General features: G+C 33.2%; 2 protein-coding genes across 2 annotated transcripts; both read right to left on the bottom strand.

Moving 5' to 3' along the window:
• Window positions 1–2,244: 2,244 nt before the first annotated feature.
• Window positions 2,245–4,090, bottom strand: LOC146942097 (putative acetyltransferase At3g50280). Its single transcript, XM_085756062.1, has one exon. The coding sequence runs from the start codon at window positions 3,781–3,783 to the stop codon at window positions 2,410–2,412; it is 1,374 nt and encodes a 457-aa protein (XP_085612188.1). The 5' UTR covers window positions 3,784–4,090; the 3' UTR covers window positions 2,245–2,409.
• A 2,403-nt stretch (window positions 4,091–6,493) lies between these two features.
• On the bottom strand, window positions 6,494–13,885 carry LOC146942098 (polyadenylate-binding protein 2-like). The gene is made up of 9 exons (XM_085756060.1): window positions 13,454–13,885; window positions 13,209–13,327; window positions 12,153–12,809; window positions 11,987–12,064; window positions 11,814–11,903; window positions 7,801–7,932; window positions 7,342–7,518; window positions 7,110–7,250; window positions 6,494–6,999 (listed from the first exon to the last, which is right to left on the bottom strand). Exons 1-9 carry the CDS (start codon window positions 13,683–13,685, stop codon window positions 6,757–6,759), a joined length of 1,869 nt encoding a protein of 622 aa, XP_085612186.1. The 5' UTR covers window positions 13,686–13,885; the 3' UTR covers window positions 6,494–6,756.
• Window positions 13,886–19,957: the final 6,072 nt, after the last annotated feature.

Below are 19,957 nucleotides of genomic sequence, written 5' to 3' on the forward strand. Positions count from 1 at the left end.
GAAACATCATCTAAGTGAGCTATCGATTTTCCACCGCATATCTCTCACGTATCCCTGATGTATCTGAAAAATATCAGAGGATTGTTTTTTTTAAATAAAATTTAATCTCTGAATACTCTCTCGATATATATATCAAGGTGTGTAGGACAGATATTGGTACATGATACGTATTAGATACGGTACGTAATCCATATTTTGAAGTACCCGAGCTTCGTAGAATCTATACTATATATAAAAAAAAAATTGCATGGTTTAACTCTTTTGGGCTGACTTTTTCACTTTCCAAAATTACCATCAATTTTGAATACAAATAACACATATAACAAATAGATAAGAGGAAATTTAAATATTAAAATAAAAGTGTAACAAATACGATATGAGTATATATATGTTTAGTTTTTTTTTTCTTTTATCATTTAAAAAGTGTAACAAACTAGATGAGTATATATATACTTATTTTTTCATTATCTCAATTATACTCTTAACAATTTTTTCTATAATGAAGATTGTTGCGGGTGTCATTAAAGAAAATAAGAATTTCGATTTTTTTTCGTTATATTGTATGTGTCATTGAACTAGATAATCATAGTTATTTTGATGTGTTATAACTTGAAAACAACAAATATTTATATTTTTAGTTTTAATCAAAATAAAAATTCCATAAAAAAAAAAAAACACTATTCATAATTTTCAAACGTTAGCGTGTTAAAAAACGAAAAATCAGACACTCACGATATCCGTCTTTTCGCCAGTAATTATAATGACAAAGGTGACGTTTTCTTATACCTGGACATGTAGGTACACATTTTTTTTAAGTGTTGGTACACAATACTTAAGTTTTTTTTATGCACAGTTATGTGTAGATATACAGTGTAGTATTAATTATTTGAATCAAGGAATAGATTCATGGTCGATGGTAAGCGGTTGGAGTTGGCATAAAGTTTTTGTATTTTTAAAAGAGCAAGAGCGATTTTATCGGTTTGCTTCCTGGTAAATTCGACATGGGAGTTTTGAAAAATGTTTTAGAACAACAGTTTAAGGGTGTGTGTATATTATACATTCACACACAAGTCTCGTAAGTTAACTCAATTGGTAAGGACAATGCATAATATATGCAAGGTTTAGGGTTCGAATCAACATTATCCTGCTGAAGATATGCCACCCAGCTTAGAGTAGTATACAATCATATCGCTTCACAGACTTTGACAAACACAAAGCGGGGAGAACCAAGCATTTCTCGCGAGGACAAAGCTATCTTCATTGTCTTTTATACACATACCGAGTGCTACCTTATTGAACGACGATTACCATGATGCATCTATATTACATTTGTACCGCTCCTGTGCCGGTTTCGACCACTGGTGTGTTGCTGCTCTGTCGTTCCCGGTTGTTTGGTAGTATGCGTGGCTGCACTACTTGAACAAATTTGCAGGACAATGCATTCAAATAAATGTCATATTTTAAATGAACAGGACAGTGCAAATTTGCAAATTACATGGTTTTTCAACTTCTTCTATGGTTCACAATAATTTTTATTTAAGTGGTTATATTATAATTAAATTTCCGGTAGTAGTTGTAGTTAGACTAATTCGATGCTTTGGTGTTGTACTGGTTTTGTGATTGACATTGTGTACTCTTGGGTTTTATTCTTAAATTTTTTATAGATAGAATATTTTGTTTGATGAATATATTTCATTTTGTCTTCTTAAAAAAATTTAGAGTGTAAAGGAACTAAAAAGAGTAGTAATTGTACACTAGCTAGCAATATCTTAGTCAAAAGTCAAAACCGGTTATCTCTTCTGTGACCAAAATAGCAACAAAGCACGTATGTATAGTTAGACTAACACATTAACACATGCTCTGTTTTTCTCATCACTTAACCAAAATAAAATGTTAACATTACATAAACCAGCTTTGTCCCACTAAACCCAAACTCACAAAACACCTTATCACACTCACCTGTCATTGCAAAATGAAGTTGTCTTTCATTTTCTGGTTGCTGTGTTCAGCATCAACTTCCCTCACTTTTAAAGACTATAATGACATCATTTGACACATTCAAATATCAAACCGACGGTTCACTCATCTTTGTTTTCACTGCGACATAACTTTGGAAATTTAATTATAACAAAACCACCTAAATTCAAATTATTATGTATGAACCATAGAAGAAGTTGAAAACCATGTAATTTGCATTGACCTAAACATTTAAAATATGACATTTATTTTAATGCACTTCGTGTATAAAATTGTCAACAGATCAACATAAACCATTATTTATATGACTTTTAATAATGTTACAAATGATCTTTTTATTTAGAGGAATGTTACCAATGCAATATGATGAAGTGTAAAAGACTGATTTACACCTCAGATCCCCATTAAACACCATAGCATACTCATCAAAGACTAAAACAAAGGATTAAACACCGAAACCGAATTCATGAACTCTTCATCTGTTTCCAGCAACATCATTTTCTCAGATGAAAGACACACTTCAAGATCAATGCTTCCTCCACCTTCTTTACCTGGATATGATGTTACTTTTCCATCAAATTTGTTAGCATATCCACTTCTAACTGCCAATGCTTTTCCCATTCCAAATTCATTCCCATACATATTGAACCTTGGTGAGCTACCCATCATCACAGTATAAGGATCAAAGAACAGATCCATTCGATACACAAAAGGAGAACGTAACCACTCTTCAACCGAATTTCGCACCACTTTATCATCATAATTTGCAATAGCCAGGTGAATCTTCCATGCTGCCCATCCTAGATCATTTTCCAGCAATTCCCCTACCGTTGTTTCACCACTCACCGCATAGATGGAATTCCCAAAATATTCCTTAGGAAGAGCTGGTTCCATTCTGGTTCGGTTGTTTACGGCCAATTTGCAAGTTGTCCGTTGACCATGTTGTAAATGACGTGCACGCGTTAGAGATCTCCAAACTAGTGCTGATAAAGATTGAAAAGAAGAGATTTTGTTTGTATCAGACTCTTTGTTAGCTTTTGCTTTAAGTTTTGCAATAGACTCTGCTGAAAAATGAAATATTCTCTCTCTCAAAATAGGTGTTTCATATCTATGAATAAACTCTTCGTGATGTTTGAAAGGAAGGTTGCTGATTGGACCATAACCTTCTGGAAACCATCTATTGTGAATAGGTTTATGTGAAATCGGAACAGGAACATGAACATCATTTTGAAATATCTCAGAAAATGAGTTAAAGAAATTCCAATAACCAGTTCCATCACCAATACAATGATTCATGGAACAACCTATAAAAACACCATCCAATAATTCAGTAACTTGAATGGACAACAAAGACATGGTGTGTCCATCATGGTTGACAGCTCTGTGGTGATCAAAGAATGATTGAACAATAGGTGGCACATCAACAGGTGAGAGAATATCATTGATGGTGATATCTAAAGTAGCATGAATAAATTTAGCTCCAGGACTGTTTTTGCAATCGACAAAAACAGTGTAAGAATGAGGATCTTCGGATTTTTTAGTAACAAGACGACCTGAGAGGGGATAGAAATGGAAAAGTGTGAGGGAAAGGGAGTGTTTCAGTTTCTCTACTAGGTTCTCTATGAAATGTTGTTGGTTTAGTGATGATGATGTTGGTTTTTTGAAGAGAAGACCCTTTTGGATATAGTATGCAGATAACATGCTAATATCCCAATGTGATAAATGGCATATTTGGTTCAAGTCTTCGATTGGGGGACATGGTTTGATAAAACATTCAGAAACAAGGTTTAGAGAAGAAGCGTTCATTTTTCTGATGGCAAAAGGACTCAAATGTGTGTTGCAGAGAACTTGGTTCTTCTTTTGAAGATAGCTTTGTTGGACTCATTCTTATAAAGATATTAGTAATAAAAAATTACTAAACCAAATGATAAATAAATACAGTATGAACGACCGTTCTGCACGCTCAGACTGTCGACAAATACAATACGTACTATTGTTTGTACTATGATAATACAATCTATCTAGTCCTTCAGTTCACCGCCAATAAACATTATTCTGGTGGAGATCACACCGCCAATAAACTATGCTTGTTTCAATTTACAAGGATATGCCTTTGTCTGGACACTTGGACTTTTTGGTAATTAGAGATATGGTCACCACAAATGAAATGATTGTCTTGACAGTTGGCTTCGTACGCTTAAAATTTTGCCAAAAAACAAAAGGCTTGCTGACAATATTTAATAGTGTATTAAAAAAGACATATTTTCTTTATGACTGTAAAAATTATGAATATGAAACACTTACATTTGAAACCAAATAGCATGTATATTAACATTTAAATCTATTAAAGATGGAATAATCTTTTTGTAGGTTTTGTAATTTAGCGATAGATGACATTTGAGTTTGGTTTTGGTTGATATCATTTTTGGATTTAGTTCATCTGTATTTCAATTTGTACGGATGATTTACTATTTCATGCTATTGATGGTTCTTTTTGAATTTTGGGCTTGTATTTAGGATGATATGAATGTAGACTTTCAAGTAAAAAGTAATAATAATGGTAGAAAAATCAAATGTAGTTTAAGATTAGGGTAAAATATGCTTTTCGTCCCTGTAATTATAGGTCATTTGAATTTTCGTCCCTGAGCTTACTAATCCTCCCATTTCGTCCCTGTAAAAGTTAATCACTTGAAATTTCGTCCCTCGCCCCTTTTAATCACTGCCACGTCAGCAAATTACCAAAATGACATGGGAAATGACGAAAATACCCCTGGCTTATTTATTTTTGTTTTTTTTCCTTCAAAATTTTTTTCCCAGCTTTTTCCCGAATTTTTTTTTACGATTTTTTCTCCGAAAAATTTCAGTTTTTTCAGTTTTAATTTTAACATTTTTTTCGAAATTTTTTATGTTTTTTAATTATTTTTTCAGATATTTTAATTTAAAAAAAAAATTTTCACAAAAAAAATTTTCCCTGTTTTTTCCCGGATTTTTTTTTACGATTTTTTCTCCGAAAAATTTCAGTTTTTTCAGTTTTAATTTTAACATTTTTTTTCCGAAATTTTTTATGATTTTTAATTATTTTTTCAGATTTTTTTAATTTAAAAAAAGAATTTTCAAAATTTTGAAATTTTTTTTAAGGAAAAAAAAATAAGTCAGGGGTATTTTCGTCATTTCCCATGCCATTTTGGTAATTTGCTGACGTGGCAGTGATTAAAAGGGGCGAGGGACGAAATTTCAAGTGATTAACTTTTACAGGGACGGAATGGGAGGATTAGTAAGCTCAGGGATGAAAATTCAAATGGCCTATAATTACAGGGACGAAAAGCATATTTTACCCTTAAGATTAAAACAAGAATTATTGAACGGGGTTGAAGTTAAATAAAGTCAATCAACTATGATAGCAGATTTCAAGCATGAGGCGTTCATAATTTACGAAAATCTTCCTAGAAACAAAGTCAAAAAGACCAAACCAAATAACCAAATAGTAAAAAAGAAACTAAGCAAACTGCAAATCAATATGCTAGCTAATCCACGGAAAATTGCTAATCCTACAAAAAGCCAGAAGCACAAAACTGTAACAATCAAAACGCGAGATTGTCGTTAGAAGAGAGCTCTCTTCTCTTCTCTTGCTACTGCAAAGAGAGCTCTGTGCTCGTCTTCATGTATTCATTTCAAAAACTGTGTAAGAATCTAATCAAGTATGGTCCTCCTAAATAGGTCTCTCTTTAGTTTACAGGGATATCTATCTAATAGGACCATAGTTACAGAGAGAGCTCTCTTCATGTTTTACACAAGGGGTGCTCATCTTTCAGATGGTAAAAAGAGAGCTCTCTTCTCTTATTACATTTTTCTTTGACTAGTTCTTTTGAAGATGGTAAAAAAGTTCACCGCCAAAATTGAACTATGGTCAATCAGAAGGCTTGTGAAAGGTGTGAGTAGGACATGTATCCAATCCCAATAAAGAAATAACCAAATGTTTTCAATAAAGAATATTCTTATTCTGTTAGACTTTTCCTCTTGGAAGTGCTTCAACAAAATCTTCCAAGAACACCACTTGTACTCATTCCAGAAACTAGTTACTCAGGGTTACCAAATCCACCCTTTATTATTGCGTAATTTCTAAATGTAGATTCAGGAGGAAGAAGATAATACATTAGAACCTATAACACATACTGCTGAAATCATAATTTACAAACGTTACTGAAATATGAAGAATAATGTAGAACAACTGCCAAATTTCATCAGAAAAAACATTTAGAATGCTTGGATAAGAATGTTTTGAGGTAATGTAATGGTTTGAGCGAATTCAAATATTTTAGGTGAATTCTAATGTTTGGATGATAATTTGGAGAATTTTGAAAAGGATGATGAATTATTTTGTTCAAGTTAAATTTTTATTGGAGTGTTAAAAGAGTGTTAGAAGGTGTGTCCTTAGCATTGCTCTTAAGATAAATGACTTTTTTTGTTGAACATAATTTAAGTTGCCTTTTCATGACTTCACAACCCAGACAGCAGATTTCAAGCATAAGACGTTCATAATTACGAAAATTTCCTAGAAACAAAGTCAAACAGACCAAATCCAGTAACCAAGTAGTAAAAAGGAAACGAAGCAAACTGCGCAAAGCAATATGCTAGCTAATCCAAGGAAAATCGCTAATCCTACCAAAAAGCCAGAAGCACAAAACTGTTACGTTCAAAGAACATCCTACCAAAAAGCCAGACGCACAAAACTGTAACGTTCAAAGAACGCATGTATCTCGGTAAACTGTCATGCAGGGTCTAAGACTCAAGATTGTCGTTAAGAGAGAGAGAAGCTAGTTGATCAGTTGGGCTGTTTGATTGCTGCTGTGCAACATTTCTCAACACATCCACGGCCTCAGCAACTTTAGTCTTGAGAGCCTCTGGTGACTCAATCAGATGCAACACCTCAGGCTGGTCCATCTCCAAAAGCATCCCAGTAACCTTTGCAGCTCCAGCATGCTCAATCTTCTCTACTAGAGGGTATAAAACTTCACCAAGCATCTATGAATCCATTCATGAAACAAAGTCAGTATGAGATTTTCCTAATGCACATTAAACAATTCCGTACTCAATCCAAATGGGATGAGAAAATAGTCAGAAACTGGACTTACAGTCCTCTGCTGTTCAGGAGGAGCATTTGCAAGGGCTGTAGCCAGAGCCTGCATGGGCGTTCCACCAGCTACTCCTGGCATCGGAATACCTTGTGGGTTGCGACCGGAAGGATATCGATAGACACGTCCTCTTGGATGCATCTAAAAATCCCAACAAAAAGCATCTCAACAACAGGCATAAAGAGCAAAAACAGAAATAAAAACAAATCCCAGATATAATGCATGACCAGACCTGTTGCTGCATCATTGGCAATGAATGTGGGAGTTGTTGCATAGGACCTGCTCCCCGCCGTCCGCCTGGACGCTGACCTTGTTGGCCCTGCTGAACCATGGGCATGAAGAAGTTTGGCATTGGGGCACCACCTGGTCTCATTCCAGGAACCAGTTGCTGCGGGTAACCAAATCCAGCCTGCATATATTATTGCTCAGTTTCGAGATACAGATTCAATAAAATGAGGATAAAATGTGAAACTAAAATGATCATTTATCATTGCCAGATACATCAGAACCTATGGCACATACTGCTGAAATCACAAAACTTAAAAATGTTAACTAAAATGTGAAGAATTGGTGAGCTCATGTAGAATTAGACGCCATGGTTCATCCGCAGAAAACATTGAGATCTTCTAATAACATGATATCATCAAAACTGAAAACTAACAAACAAGATTAATAGATTCTTTGTAATTACCTGAGATATGAAGGCTGGAGGAGCTTGGCCATACATAATTTGTTGTCCCATCCCAGGAACACCAGCAGGGTAAAATGGCATTCGAGGTGCAATAGGAGCCATTGTAACCGGCCTCACTTGCGAAAATTGTGCCTGAACGAAATGCATAAACAATGTTCCAGAAGAAAGAAAAAAGGAAATAAGCCATAAGCTAGGTGAAAAAAATTAACAAGTGCACATATAAACTAAAGAATACGTTAAGACTTAAGACCCCTCTATTCATGTTAGAACATCTATAAATCATCCCATGATATCATTATTATTTTTTTTAAAATTACAATACCCATGATATCATTATTAATATTTAAATTATCCCAATATATTTTATGATTTGTTTATTAATATAATATAATTAGGAATAGAAAAAACTAGTATTAGAATAAATAGGGGTTGGTGATTTGTTTTAATGAAAATAAATAATTACTCTTAGTCTCTTCCATCTCTTTTCCTCAAAATTAGAAACCACACTTAATTATCTCTTTTCCTTAAAATTAGATGCCAAACGTAAGAGATCAGCCAAGGTACTGTAAAAATATTTTAAAATGCAACACTAATATTATGAGATATTTTATAGATATTCCAACATTAATGATTAACATAAATGAGAGAAGGGTCTTATGATTTGTTTCTTTATTTAATAAGGAATAAGAGTCTAGTATTAATACATAATAGATTATTGTCCAAAGTCTCATCCATCTTGCTTTTCCTACACTACCTAAAACCCTATTATTTTCAGATAAGTCACGACTGACAATATCTGTAATTGTTTTAGATTAATGACAGAATCTTTCTCCTGATTTGAATTAAATAAAACTTGTGCATTATCCTGCTCTCCTTTCACAAGATAATCTGATAATTTGACCATCACTTGGATACCAATCCCTTTAGTCTTTCCACTATGTCAAATTGATGGTATTTATGATTATTCTCATTTCTCAGTCAAATGATTCTGTAAACTCCAACGGTGCGTATACAACATGAGTATTTATCATCCCATAAAACATGGTATGTCTACTTTGGGATTTGTGAATTAATTTTAAATAATTCTAATAGTGTTACATGCATTTGTGAGTACATCAAACCCATATCTAGTCCTTTTCCTTATAGAAATGATCATGCATCTATATTAAGTACCATGCCATGCTATACACTTCATATATGCAACATACTTGTATAAAAAGATATCTTATAAGTGATAGATGAAAAACATTATAAAGAAAAGGCATATGATAAGAGAAGTAATGAAATACATGATAGATGCACAGTTGCTAGATGTGTTTCCACAACATCGTTGCATGCTTTTTATAGATACTAAAGGACAGCTCGTTTATATTATGAAAAAAGTTATAATATTTTTTTTGGTAGAATAAAAAAAAAAAGATATAACATAATATGTATGGTTAACATTTTTTTTCAGAACTTTTTTCAGAAGCTATTACTACCTTATGAGAAAATCACTAGAATAGAATTTCCTTTTTGAAAATTTTGTCATGCAAAAAAATATAAATACTAGCCATCTACCAAAGTCATCAATATTTGTAGGTTAATAGTAAGATACAATACTATAAGTATGTGTTCAGATTAACGTTTATAAATGTACTTTTGAATAAACGCCATTTTGCAAACATACTTTTAGTTAAAAATCAGTTTTCTATAGCGTCATTTATGTTTGGGTACTTTTTCTCAAATGTACGTTTTAAAATATTAACCTAGAGTACTGTCAAGTGTGTATTTATCAAAAAGTATCTACTACAAACTGTGACTGCCATCTAGTTATTTCCTCACCAAATCAAACCCAATGAACCCAATGCCATCTAGTACTGTCAGACCCATAAAACGAAATTCCCGAAATAATCAGTACCACAAATGTCTTACACAAGAGCAACAAAAAAAAAATCAAGAGTCATTGTAACAAAATTACTTTATTAAATTAACAAAAACATGGATTTAGCAATAACAAACTTAAGCCACTGCAGAACTTATGGAGCTTTTACGGTTGGAGAAAATAACGAGGGCAACCAGTGAAAGTGACAATTGTGCTGCTTCTTTGTGAATGTGGATTTAAAGCAAAATTACTTTTGTCCAACGGATTTTAGAGGTAACCCAAACATAAGATCAAAACCAGTTCTCCATTTGAAACGGATGCTTAGTGCTCTAAACGTTAAAACAAGCATGCTTTAAGACCTCCGTGTATTATTCACCACTCAAGAAATGACATGTGGACAGTTTGCTAGTCAAAACCCTGCACACCGTCTCGGCTGAGTATGACCTATACTGCTTCACATGTCCTTTTGATACAGGGCATTTCATTGCCATGCCCACCCCCAGCAAATAACCATTTTTGGAAATGTGTGGTCAAAGTATATCATTTTGTCAATTGCATATAAAGTTATGAAATTTCCAATGAAATTTGGCAAGAAATTCAATGGCATTTGTGAAAAGGAAAAAAAAAAATTACGAGATCAGGAAAAAAGTGGATGGATACAGTTAGACGAGTTAAATTGAAAATAGTAAAAACAAGCCTGGAGGAATAGGACGGAGAACAAGGTGAGAAAGAAAAAAGCAATTGGGTGTTGAGCAGGAAGCAATTAGAAGTCACGGACAGCAAAGGGGAGATGGGAGGTGAAAGTGTTGACGACACCCACTTGCAACTGTACAGTGTTCATCAACACTCCAAGTGTAGCGACGGCTTTCTGTCCTCTAACCCGTGAGCCATTTGTGACGACCTCTCCTGGTGCCAGCGGCGGCATTCCACCGGCCATTCATTCTAGCAGTTTGGTTTACAGAGAAGTAGAATGATAACAGAAACAAATTAGAAACTGACTAGGAGCCAATAGTCCACGTGTCATTTTGTGAATGGTGAACAGTACACACTGGAATTAAAATATTGTATACAAGTTTTATCCTTTTTTTAAAACAAATTTCTGATTTAAAAAAGCACAAACAATTGGTCCCAGTCCTTGTTGGATAGTCAAAGGAAATGAAAAATTACAACTGTGGAGACGATCTTCCAAAGCATTTGACCTTTCATTTGAGTAGAAGTAAAATGGAGCGCTTGAAATGTACGTTTTACAACAGGCATACAAATTCCAAACTAGAGGTGAAAATTGGAATACATACTAGACCTCAAGACCAATTTTAAGTATCTTGAGCCTATCATTCAAAATGACATGGAATTAAAGGGTTGTGCCATAGGATTCAAGAAGGGCACATGTATCTTTTGTGCAATCTATGATAGAAAAGTACAAGTCATTCTTAAAGGAAAGTTCAAAATACTTCTATCGTTTAACTATAAATCCTGCCATGATATATGATATGTGGGACTAAAAAATAAACTCAGAATTGCAAAGGGGATGCTGCTGTGGATCAATGTAGTAAAAAAAGGACAAGATTATCAATGAAAGCATTAAACAAAAATTTGGGGCAACATCAGTGGTGGAAAAGTTGGCAAAGTAACTTTAGATGGATTAAGAAATGTGGATAAGACCACTAGAAACACAGGTAAAGTCGTTAAACCAAATGGATGATAATCCAATAGTTCTAGATAAAGGGTGACCAAGGGAAACTATCGACTAAACCATTAAAAATGATTTAGAGTTTAATAATTTGAAAATAGAGACAATTCATGATAGGACGATAGGATATTATAGCTTCATTTGAAAATTTTGATCCATCGGCCAACCCCACCTAATATAAAAAACTTTTGGGTTGTGGTATAACTTTTGTTGATCTTCAAAAGATGAATTTTGCTGCCAAATGAAAATCATGTAATTTTTTTGTTTGGTACAGAAGTCAAGTAATTTTTTTATTAAAATCAAAGAACATGGAAGTACACAAACAAATTACCATCTATTATTGATGAATCGTCATTAACAAAGGACCCAATGCATGAATTCATGTTTCTAATTATTACCACACGCGCTGTAATTATAAAGCATAGAATTAACTGTTGATCCATTGTTGCGCAATATTACCTGTAACCTTGCTTTTCTCTCTTCCTTTTTCTGAGCAGGAGCAACATAAAGAGGTTTGCCCGCAACCATTTTGCCATTCATCTCAGCAAGCTACGAGAACCAATAGATTTGAATATGATCAATAAACTTTCTCAGCAATTACTAAATAAAGTTGGTAGAATCTTTACACTTACAGCACGAGTTGCTTCCTCGGGAGTTGAAAAGGCAACAAATCCAGATCCCCTACTAATTCCCTGTGGATCTCGCAGAATCTGTGGATCATGAAAAAAGAAATGTTTCATGAAGATGAAGATTTGACAATTGCAGATATGAACAGAAAGGGGAACCGTATTCACACACCTTGCATGAAGTTACTGTACCAAACTCGGAGAACAGTTCGCTAAGTTTTTCATCAGTGACACTATCATCCAAGTTCTTGAGATACAAGTTTGCACCATAAAACTTGTCAACAGTTTCCTTCATACTCTGCTCATGTCTTTCTTTCAGCTCAAGCTCCCTTTCATATTTTTTTAGGGCTTTTCCAACATACCACTCCTTGTCATCAAATTTCTTTCCATTGAGTGCCTCCACGGCTTTAGCAGCAGCATCTGCATTTTCAAAATTGACAAAACCAAAACATTTTGATTTACCATCTACATCTCTCATTACTACAGCACTAGTAATAGTTCCATATTCTCCAAAAATGTTCTTCAAGTCGTCATCTGTAACCGACTCTGATAGGTTTTTCACATAGACATTATTAAACTTCGCATTGCTCAAAGCATTATCTCTATCCTGCTTCCTTTGGAAATGACCAACGTAGACCGGTTTATCGTTGAGCAGCATGCCGTTTAACTTGTCAATTGCACTTTGTGCAGATTCTTCATTCTCAAATTGGACAAAACCGTAGCCTTTAGACAGACCAGAAGCATCCATTGCTATCTTGCAAGAAAGGATATTTCCAAAAATCGAAAAGGTATCATATAAAGCTTTATGATCAATTGCCCTGTCCAGGTTCTGCATCATCATAAAATCACAACATCCAATAACAGAATTATTAAACATTCACTAACTACTCAAAAAAAAAAAATTAAAATGAATAAATCACCCATTCAACTCCTGAAATTGTAGGGGTCAGAAATTTATACCCCTGAAATTTGTGAAAAAAAAAACCAAGAACTCGGTACTTTTGTTCACTTGTAAGGACTAGTTTGAAAGTAAGTGAGATAACTCAGAGACTAATTTGTTAGTAAGTGATATAATCCAGGAACTAATTTTCCTAAATTAGATACAAGTTAACAGAAGGACCAAGTTACTCGACATAATTCAAAATCGTGTCTTTTTTCCTATTCGTAAATGTCAAGGATGTTAGTGCCTAACCCTACAATTTCAGAGGGCGAAACTTCGAGACAGTACCTTGATGAAAATATTAGCAGCACCACTCTTCCGAACACTAGGGTCGCGATGAGAATACATAATCCGAATCGGTTTGTTGTTCAGTGGGGTGAAATTCAACACATCCATCGCCTTTGCAGCTGTAAAACAGTCACATTTTCAAAATCAAAATCACAATAATCTATCAACAAGAGCAAATGCGGCTAAACCTAACCCTAACCATGCATTAAAATTTCACGAAACGGAAAAGAAAAAAAAAAACTAACCGTCATGAGGGTTACTGAAATTGACATAACCATAACCTAGGGATTGTTGAGAAGCCAAATCCCTACAGATCCGAACAGAAACAACTTGACCGATCTGGTTGAAAAGATCGTAAAGCTGTGAATCGGTGACGTCGTGATCGAGATCTCCGACGTACAACGACGTCGTTGTCAGATGATTCGGAACCGGAGCCGCCGCCACGTCATTGTTCACATTCTCGTGATTTTGCGCCATTGTTCGGAGATTGAAACGTTCAACAGCGAAATGAAAACCCTAAATCGGTTTTTGGTGAAGATAAATTGAAATGGTTTTTAGGTTTTTTTTTTTTCTTTTTGATAAACCCGCTCCGCGAACAATGTAGTAGCGGAAGTGGAGAGAGGGGTAAAAACAATGAAAAAAAGTATATTTAATCTTTTTGGTGGCAGCGCATGCACAATGTTGGCTGTTCGGAGGGTGAGGCTTATATAGTATGACTATTAAGGCAAAGTTATATTTTGATGTGGTTTTCAGAGTAAATTACAATTTCATCATCCTAAATGAAATAGCACAAAAGTTAAAGAGTAGAATAGGGGGTATTGTCGTACTCTCTCTGTTTCAAAATGAGTGTCGCTTTAGCCAATTGCACACAGATTAAGGAATGAAATGAAATAATCATTAGACATAACACTTTTACTAAACTGCCCTTACTTTATACTCCCTCCGTCTCACAATAATAGTCTCTTTAGCATTTTTTCTTTTTCTCAAAATAATTGTCACTTTAGAATACCAATGCAGCATTTATTATTTTTTTCCATTATTATACCCTTATTTATTGAATTTCATCAAACTTAACTACTCCACTAACTACAATTAATAAGGGTATTTTAGTAAATGATATTAATTTTACCATTGAAATCAACACAATCAATCATTTCCTTAATAACCGTGCACAAACCTTAAACGACAATAATTTAGAGACGGAGGGAGTAAGAAAAAGATAAACTTAAAGTTGCATTGAAAATTGTGTGAGAGAAAAGTTGAAGAGGGTAAAGTTTGAAGAAAAAAATTAAAGTTGTATTGGAAATGTAAAGCGGCATTCATTTTGAAACAATTTTTTTGGCTAAAGCGACACTCATTTTGAAACGGAGGGAGTACTAGACTCCATTACATCAAAACGAAGAGTTGTTAGAGTGACCAAAACGAGCAAGAAAATCCGGGTAAAAATTAATTGTGCGTAAATGTGATTGACCTAGATCTGCCAACTACGTTGTGGATAAGATCGAGGATCTTTTTTAAAAGAGGCTTGAGTTAGATTTTTATTTCTTCTTAACAAATGTTCTTAGAGCATTTGTTGACATTTCGTGATGTTAATTTCTATTTTCAAATATTTATTTGTGTTTTTTTAATGGAATATCTATTTATGTTAAAATGTGATATATATTTAATTAATTTTTAAGAGAACAAAGTTTATTTGAAACATCTCTTAAGAGAGAGGATCACATATATTGTCTATAAAGATTTAATTATCAAAAAACGAGAGTGTATATTAAGTAAATGCTAACTTAAAGAACAAAGTTTAGTAGTAACATATCTTAAGAGAGAGAGACATTTATTGTTTATAGAGATTTACTTCTCAAAAAAATGAAAGTATATATCTATCTATCTATCTATTATTATTATTATTATTATTACTATTATTATTATTATTGTTATATATATATATATATATAAATGGTGAATAGTGTGCAAACCATATTCTCAACCCTACTTGCCTAAAATAACTATATTGCCCTTAATTGTTGTTAAAATATTGTTGTTTCCAAAAAGGGGCTACAGGGAATCGAACCATGTATCAACATGACAATACTTCCTTCACAACCTTTACCACTACATTACTACTTTAAATAAATGTATCAAATAAGTCTGTTGAGTCAAAAATTATATTTTCATATGTTATACAAAGTAAATTACATTTTCATCTTCCTAAATGAAGTAGCACAAAAGTTAAGGAGTAAAATAGGGGGTATTGTCGTACTAGACTCCATTACATCAAAACAAAGAGTTGTTCGAGTGACCAAAACGAGCAAGAAAATCCGCGTAGAAATTAATTATGCGTAAATGTGATTGACCTAGATCTGCTAACTATGATGTGGATGAGATTGAGGATCTTTTTTAAAAGAGGCTTAAGTTACATTTATATTTCTTCTTAACAAATGTTTTTAGAGCATTTGTTGGCATTTTATGATGTTAATTTCTGTTTTAAAAATATTTATTTATATTTTTTTACTAGAACATTCATTTATGTTAAAATGTGATATATATTTGATTAATTTTTTTGAGAATAAAGTTCAGTTGTAATATATCTTAAGAGTGAGGATCACATATATTGTCTATGTAGATTTACTTCTAAAAAATAAGAGTATATGTTAAGTAAATGTTAGCAAATGACATAAGAATATTTGTTAAGAAGTCTAAGAAAAAAATTGTCACGAAAATAATCTATTCAACACGCTAAAACTTTATGAAACAACTTTTTCTATATAAAAACTATAAATTAATTAAAAAAAACTTTAAGCCACATTATTTTGTCAAAAAAAAAGCTAGTCACACTTTAAGAATTCAATTTTCATTCCTTTTATAACTTTTAGTGTTTTATAGCAAAAATGATAGATTTTTTTAAGAAGCTAAAATAGAATTATAATAAAAGAAATTCTTGTGTAGGAACGAACCTAACATATCATTCTTACAAACAACAAATTAAAACATGACACATCATTGTTTTATTTTAAAATAATTTGGAAATAATTTAAGTAAATGAAAAATAACTGCTCCTCCTCTCTCTCCACCATTATTTGCAGTTAGTATTCTCCACCACCAATCATGGTTAAAAGAAAAAAAAGTGACGTGGCATGTTTTAATTTGTTGTTTGTAAGAATGATAGTTAGGTTCGTTCCTACACAAGACTTTCTCTTATAATAATCAACCTTCTTTACTTACCATATACAAGGACTGTTAGAGTGAAGCAAAGTTACATCATACACATGTACGGTACACCAAAAAGAACCGTTACAAGAAATTAAAAGGATTTAGCCATCATATGTGGCACTCAAAAGCAAGGTTATTGCGTTTCCCTTTCAACTATCCAAAAGATTGTGCCTTTATGTTGTTAAGCAAATGGTGGATATTTTCATTTTTGTTATCGAAGATTCTTGCATTTCTTTCTTTCTATAAATAATAAATCAATTTAGTAAAAAAAATATTAAATCAATTAAATTAAATGTTGAACTTTTTATGTTTTAACAGTATTATTTTCTTCCCAATAAAAAATTGTAGTATTTTTGGGCTTAGGTAGGTTCTCTTTCATTAAAAAAAATAGTATTTTTGTTTTTAGTTAATAATTTTCTGTATTTCTTCAATCATATTTTTTTTATGAAGGCTAGTACATGCCGAAATCACTATTAACACCCAAAACAAAAACCAAAACTAAAATAGTCCAAATAACAATACCGTTCAAACTTTATCAAATATCATTGTTACTTTTTCATACAGGAAGACTGCAAGTGTTGTTCTGAAGTATTCACCGGTTATTAAATGTTGTGCTACTTTGGATTTTTAGTGTTACTGTTTTTCGTCATGAAAACACTTTAATTCTTTTTTAGATTTTTTATGTGGGTGGTTTACATGTTAAAAGAAATATGGAAAGAGATATTTGCAAGAGAACATGTATTTGAAGTAATGACTTGAATCTACGAGTGTGTTGGGTAGAGGAAGGAGGTGACAGATGTAATGCTCGTGTATTTCAGGTTTTTGTTTGAGTGGTTGTGAGCTGCATGACGAAAATGGTGATCACCTGTTTGTGGGTTGTACATTTTATGGTAGCATTTGGGTGTATATTCGTCTTTGGTTTGGCATCTCTATGTTGGATAATTTGCCCCTTTTTTTAATTATTTTACACAATTAACAAACTTAATGGGCAATTCTAGAAGAACGTTTTTCTCTTTATATTATTTGGATTTTGGATGGCGTCTATTTGAGTTATTTGAAAAGAAATTAATAGTTGCATTTTCGGAAGAAAAAAAATAACAATCTTTGGAGCAACTTGTTGATAATATGAATCTCTTCCCTTTTAGGTGGTTACAAGCAAAAATAATCTAACTTAGGTTTCGATTTTCATTATTGTGCGACTAGTTCCACTCAGTGCTTCGCTTTTCTCCATGGCTGGAGTGTTGGGTTGTTTTCTAGCTAGTGATGGTGTTGGCTTCATTATGTATTATAATTGTATTGTATATGCTCTTGCATCCTAACCTAACACTCCTTATACGGGTTGGGAGCTCCGTTAGTTGATATATATTTCATTGTCTTAAAAAAAAACTTAAATAAGGTGTTACCAAAAAAAAAAGAATTTTGAAAGTCTAAAGGTAATTTAAACTTCAAAGCATACTAGTATTACAAATATTTGATGCAACAATTGATAAAGGATTACAAGAAAATTGGGAGATATAAATATCAAACTCTAACTTTATGACTCCGATTGTCATTTGACTTGTGACCAATACTCTACATTAGACGGTTAACAAGAGATCTGTATATACTAGTTGATGCTTAAATTTGGCAAGTGCATCATACTGTTTTAAGTACTAGAGTAGTAATTTATCGTCTTCACAAGGATTGTCGTTTCGACGAGGCAGATAGGTAAACTTATTAATTAAAGCAGTAAATTGAGGCGGAGTTTGTAAGTTTGATTTGATTGCGCAAAATAATTTGTTTGATTGCAGAAATAGTAAAATATGGTTAATTCAAATTATCAGCGGTGATTAGGAATCTTAGAATCCCCCCCCCCCCCCCCCAACACTTTGTTGGACACAATGCAAATATATTTATTAGTTATGAAATAAGAATTAGATCAAAGTGGTTAGTTCACAGGACATAATTCCTCCAAATGTCACGTTGCTCTTTGTCACCCTAAAGGTCATATGTGCAGTAAGGTAAAATGTTGTCACTCCTCTAGGTTTCCACATCCATTGGTATCGTTATTAAAGTGGGGACTTTCACTTTCACAGGTAATTGAAACATGGCAGAAGTTGAAATTTCTAAGTTGTCTTCTAAATGAACCACTTTACACACGAATCTTAGAACCCTAACATGCAAAAATTCTGATTCAGGTGAGTCATAAGCTTCGAACCCTAGCATAGATTCAATTTCACGAGATAGGTATGTCATACTTCCTAGTGCATAAAAACATTAAAGCGTGAAACATGTGAATATCAAATATAACCCAGATCATTGGTAATGTTTTGATTTTTTTATTTATTATTTTCCATTTTTTTTCATTCACCCACTCACTAATTTAGATTAAGGTTCTTCACATTGCTATTTGAATAGTATTTTTCTTTTTCTTTTGAGTTAGAGTCAAGGTTTGTTAATCTTCAATCCCTCTCTGCATTTTGTAGATTTGTTGTGATATATGAGAGGTAAACACTTTGAAACCACTTTCTAGTGTTTAGTTAACACGTGTTTTATGGTTTTGTTATTTATTTGTCGAATGTACGTACTATTCTACTGTTCTTTATAACAACAATATTTAAAAGACTTGTTTTCGCCCCCTAAGAAAAAAAAACTACAAAACCGCCCCCTAAGTTTTGCAACTGTAACAGTTTTGGCCCCCCCAGGCAAAAAAAAAAGCACGTGGCACCTCACTTAAGGTGCCACGTCAGCGTAGACCGAGTCAAAATTGGCCTTGGGGGCCATAACTGCCACAGGTGCAAAACTTAGGGGGCCGTTTTGTAGTTTTTTTTCTTAGGGGGCCAAAATCGCAACTTTGAAAAAGTTAGGGGGTTAAAACTGCTCTTAAGTCTATTTAAAATGTGTTAGCTAAAGAAATTGGGACATTCCGAACAACCCTCGTACATTATATTAACCAGGCTCTGACTTATATATTCTTTTTTTGAAACAGAACTATGAAAACAGTCCATCTAATGCATAGTTGTACATGAAACTGTTGCAGCCGATTTATAAAATCTTATTAAACAAATTTTTAAATTGATTTCTTCATTTTTTTTTAATCTATACTATGTTTTAAACAATGTTTTAAATTGACTTCTACATTATTTTCCATCCCATCACAACATTCGTTAATAAATTTATTGTTTTGTTTTTTTAGGTTTACTACTATAAAGGATTGGTGTGATATAGCAAAAAAGCATGGAACAAGGATAAAGTAGAAGAGAGTGTTTAGGAAAACCACATATGAATTTTCCTTGATCTCCTCTAATTAGGGCACCACAACCTGTCCTCGCATCCACTCTGCTAGCACCGTCCGTATTCAATTTGACCCAACCCTGTTATGGAGGAGACCTTTGAACCTGCACTGGAATTTTGACAACATCAATGTTTTCAAATTCCTTTATTTGAGATGAGTTGACATACTACCGAGAAAAACACATTATTTCACCCGAGGAGCATGAAGGCGAGTGAAACCTTTAACACGAACCTCCTTATTCTTCCATTGCCACAAAGAGTGACAAGCT

This window comes from Medicago sativa, chromosome 3 (genome assembly GCF_051527215.1).
Source record: "Medicago sativa cultivar Bolivia chromosome 3, Bolivia_mono, whole genome shotgun sequence".
In the NCBI taxonomy this organism is placed as follows: domain Eukaryota; kingdom Viridiplantae; phylum Streptophyta; class Magnoliopsida; order Fabales; family Fabaceae; genus Medicago; species Medicago sativa.

Bases quoted from the DNA above. Each gene is read 5' to 3' on its own strand.
- LOC146942097 (XM_085756062.1), bottom strand. From the start codon at position 3,783: ATGAACGCTTCTTCTCTAAACCTTGTTTCTGAATGTTTTATCAAACCA.
- LOC146942098 (XM_085756060.1), bottom strand. From the start codon at position 13,685: ATGGCGCAAAATCACGAGAATGTGAACAATGACGTGGCGGCGGCTCCG. The intron at 11,904-11,986 runs GTAAGTGTAAAG...TGGTTCTCGTAG, and splicing joins CCGAGGAAGCAACTCGTGCT to CTTGCTGAGATGAATGGCAA. The intron at 7,251-7,341 runs GTCTGGTCATGC...TGGGATTTTTAG, and splicing joins TGCCAATGATGCAGCAACAG to ATGCATCCAAGAGGACGTGT.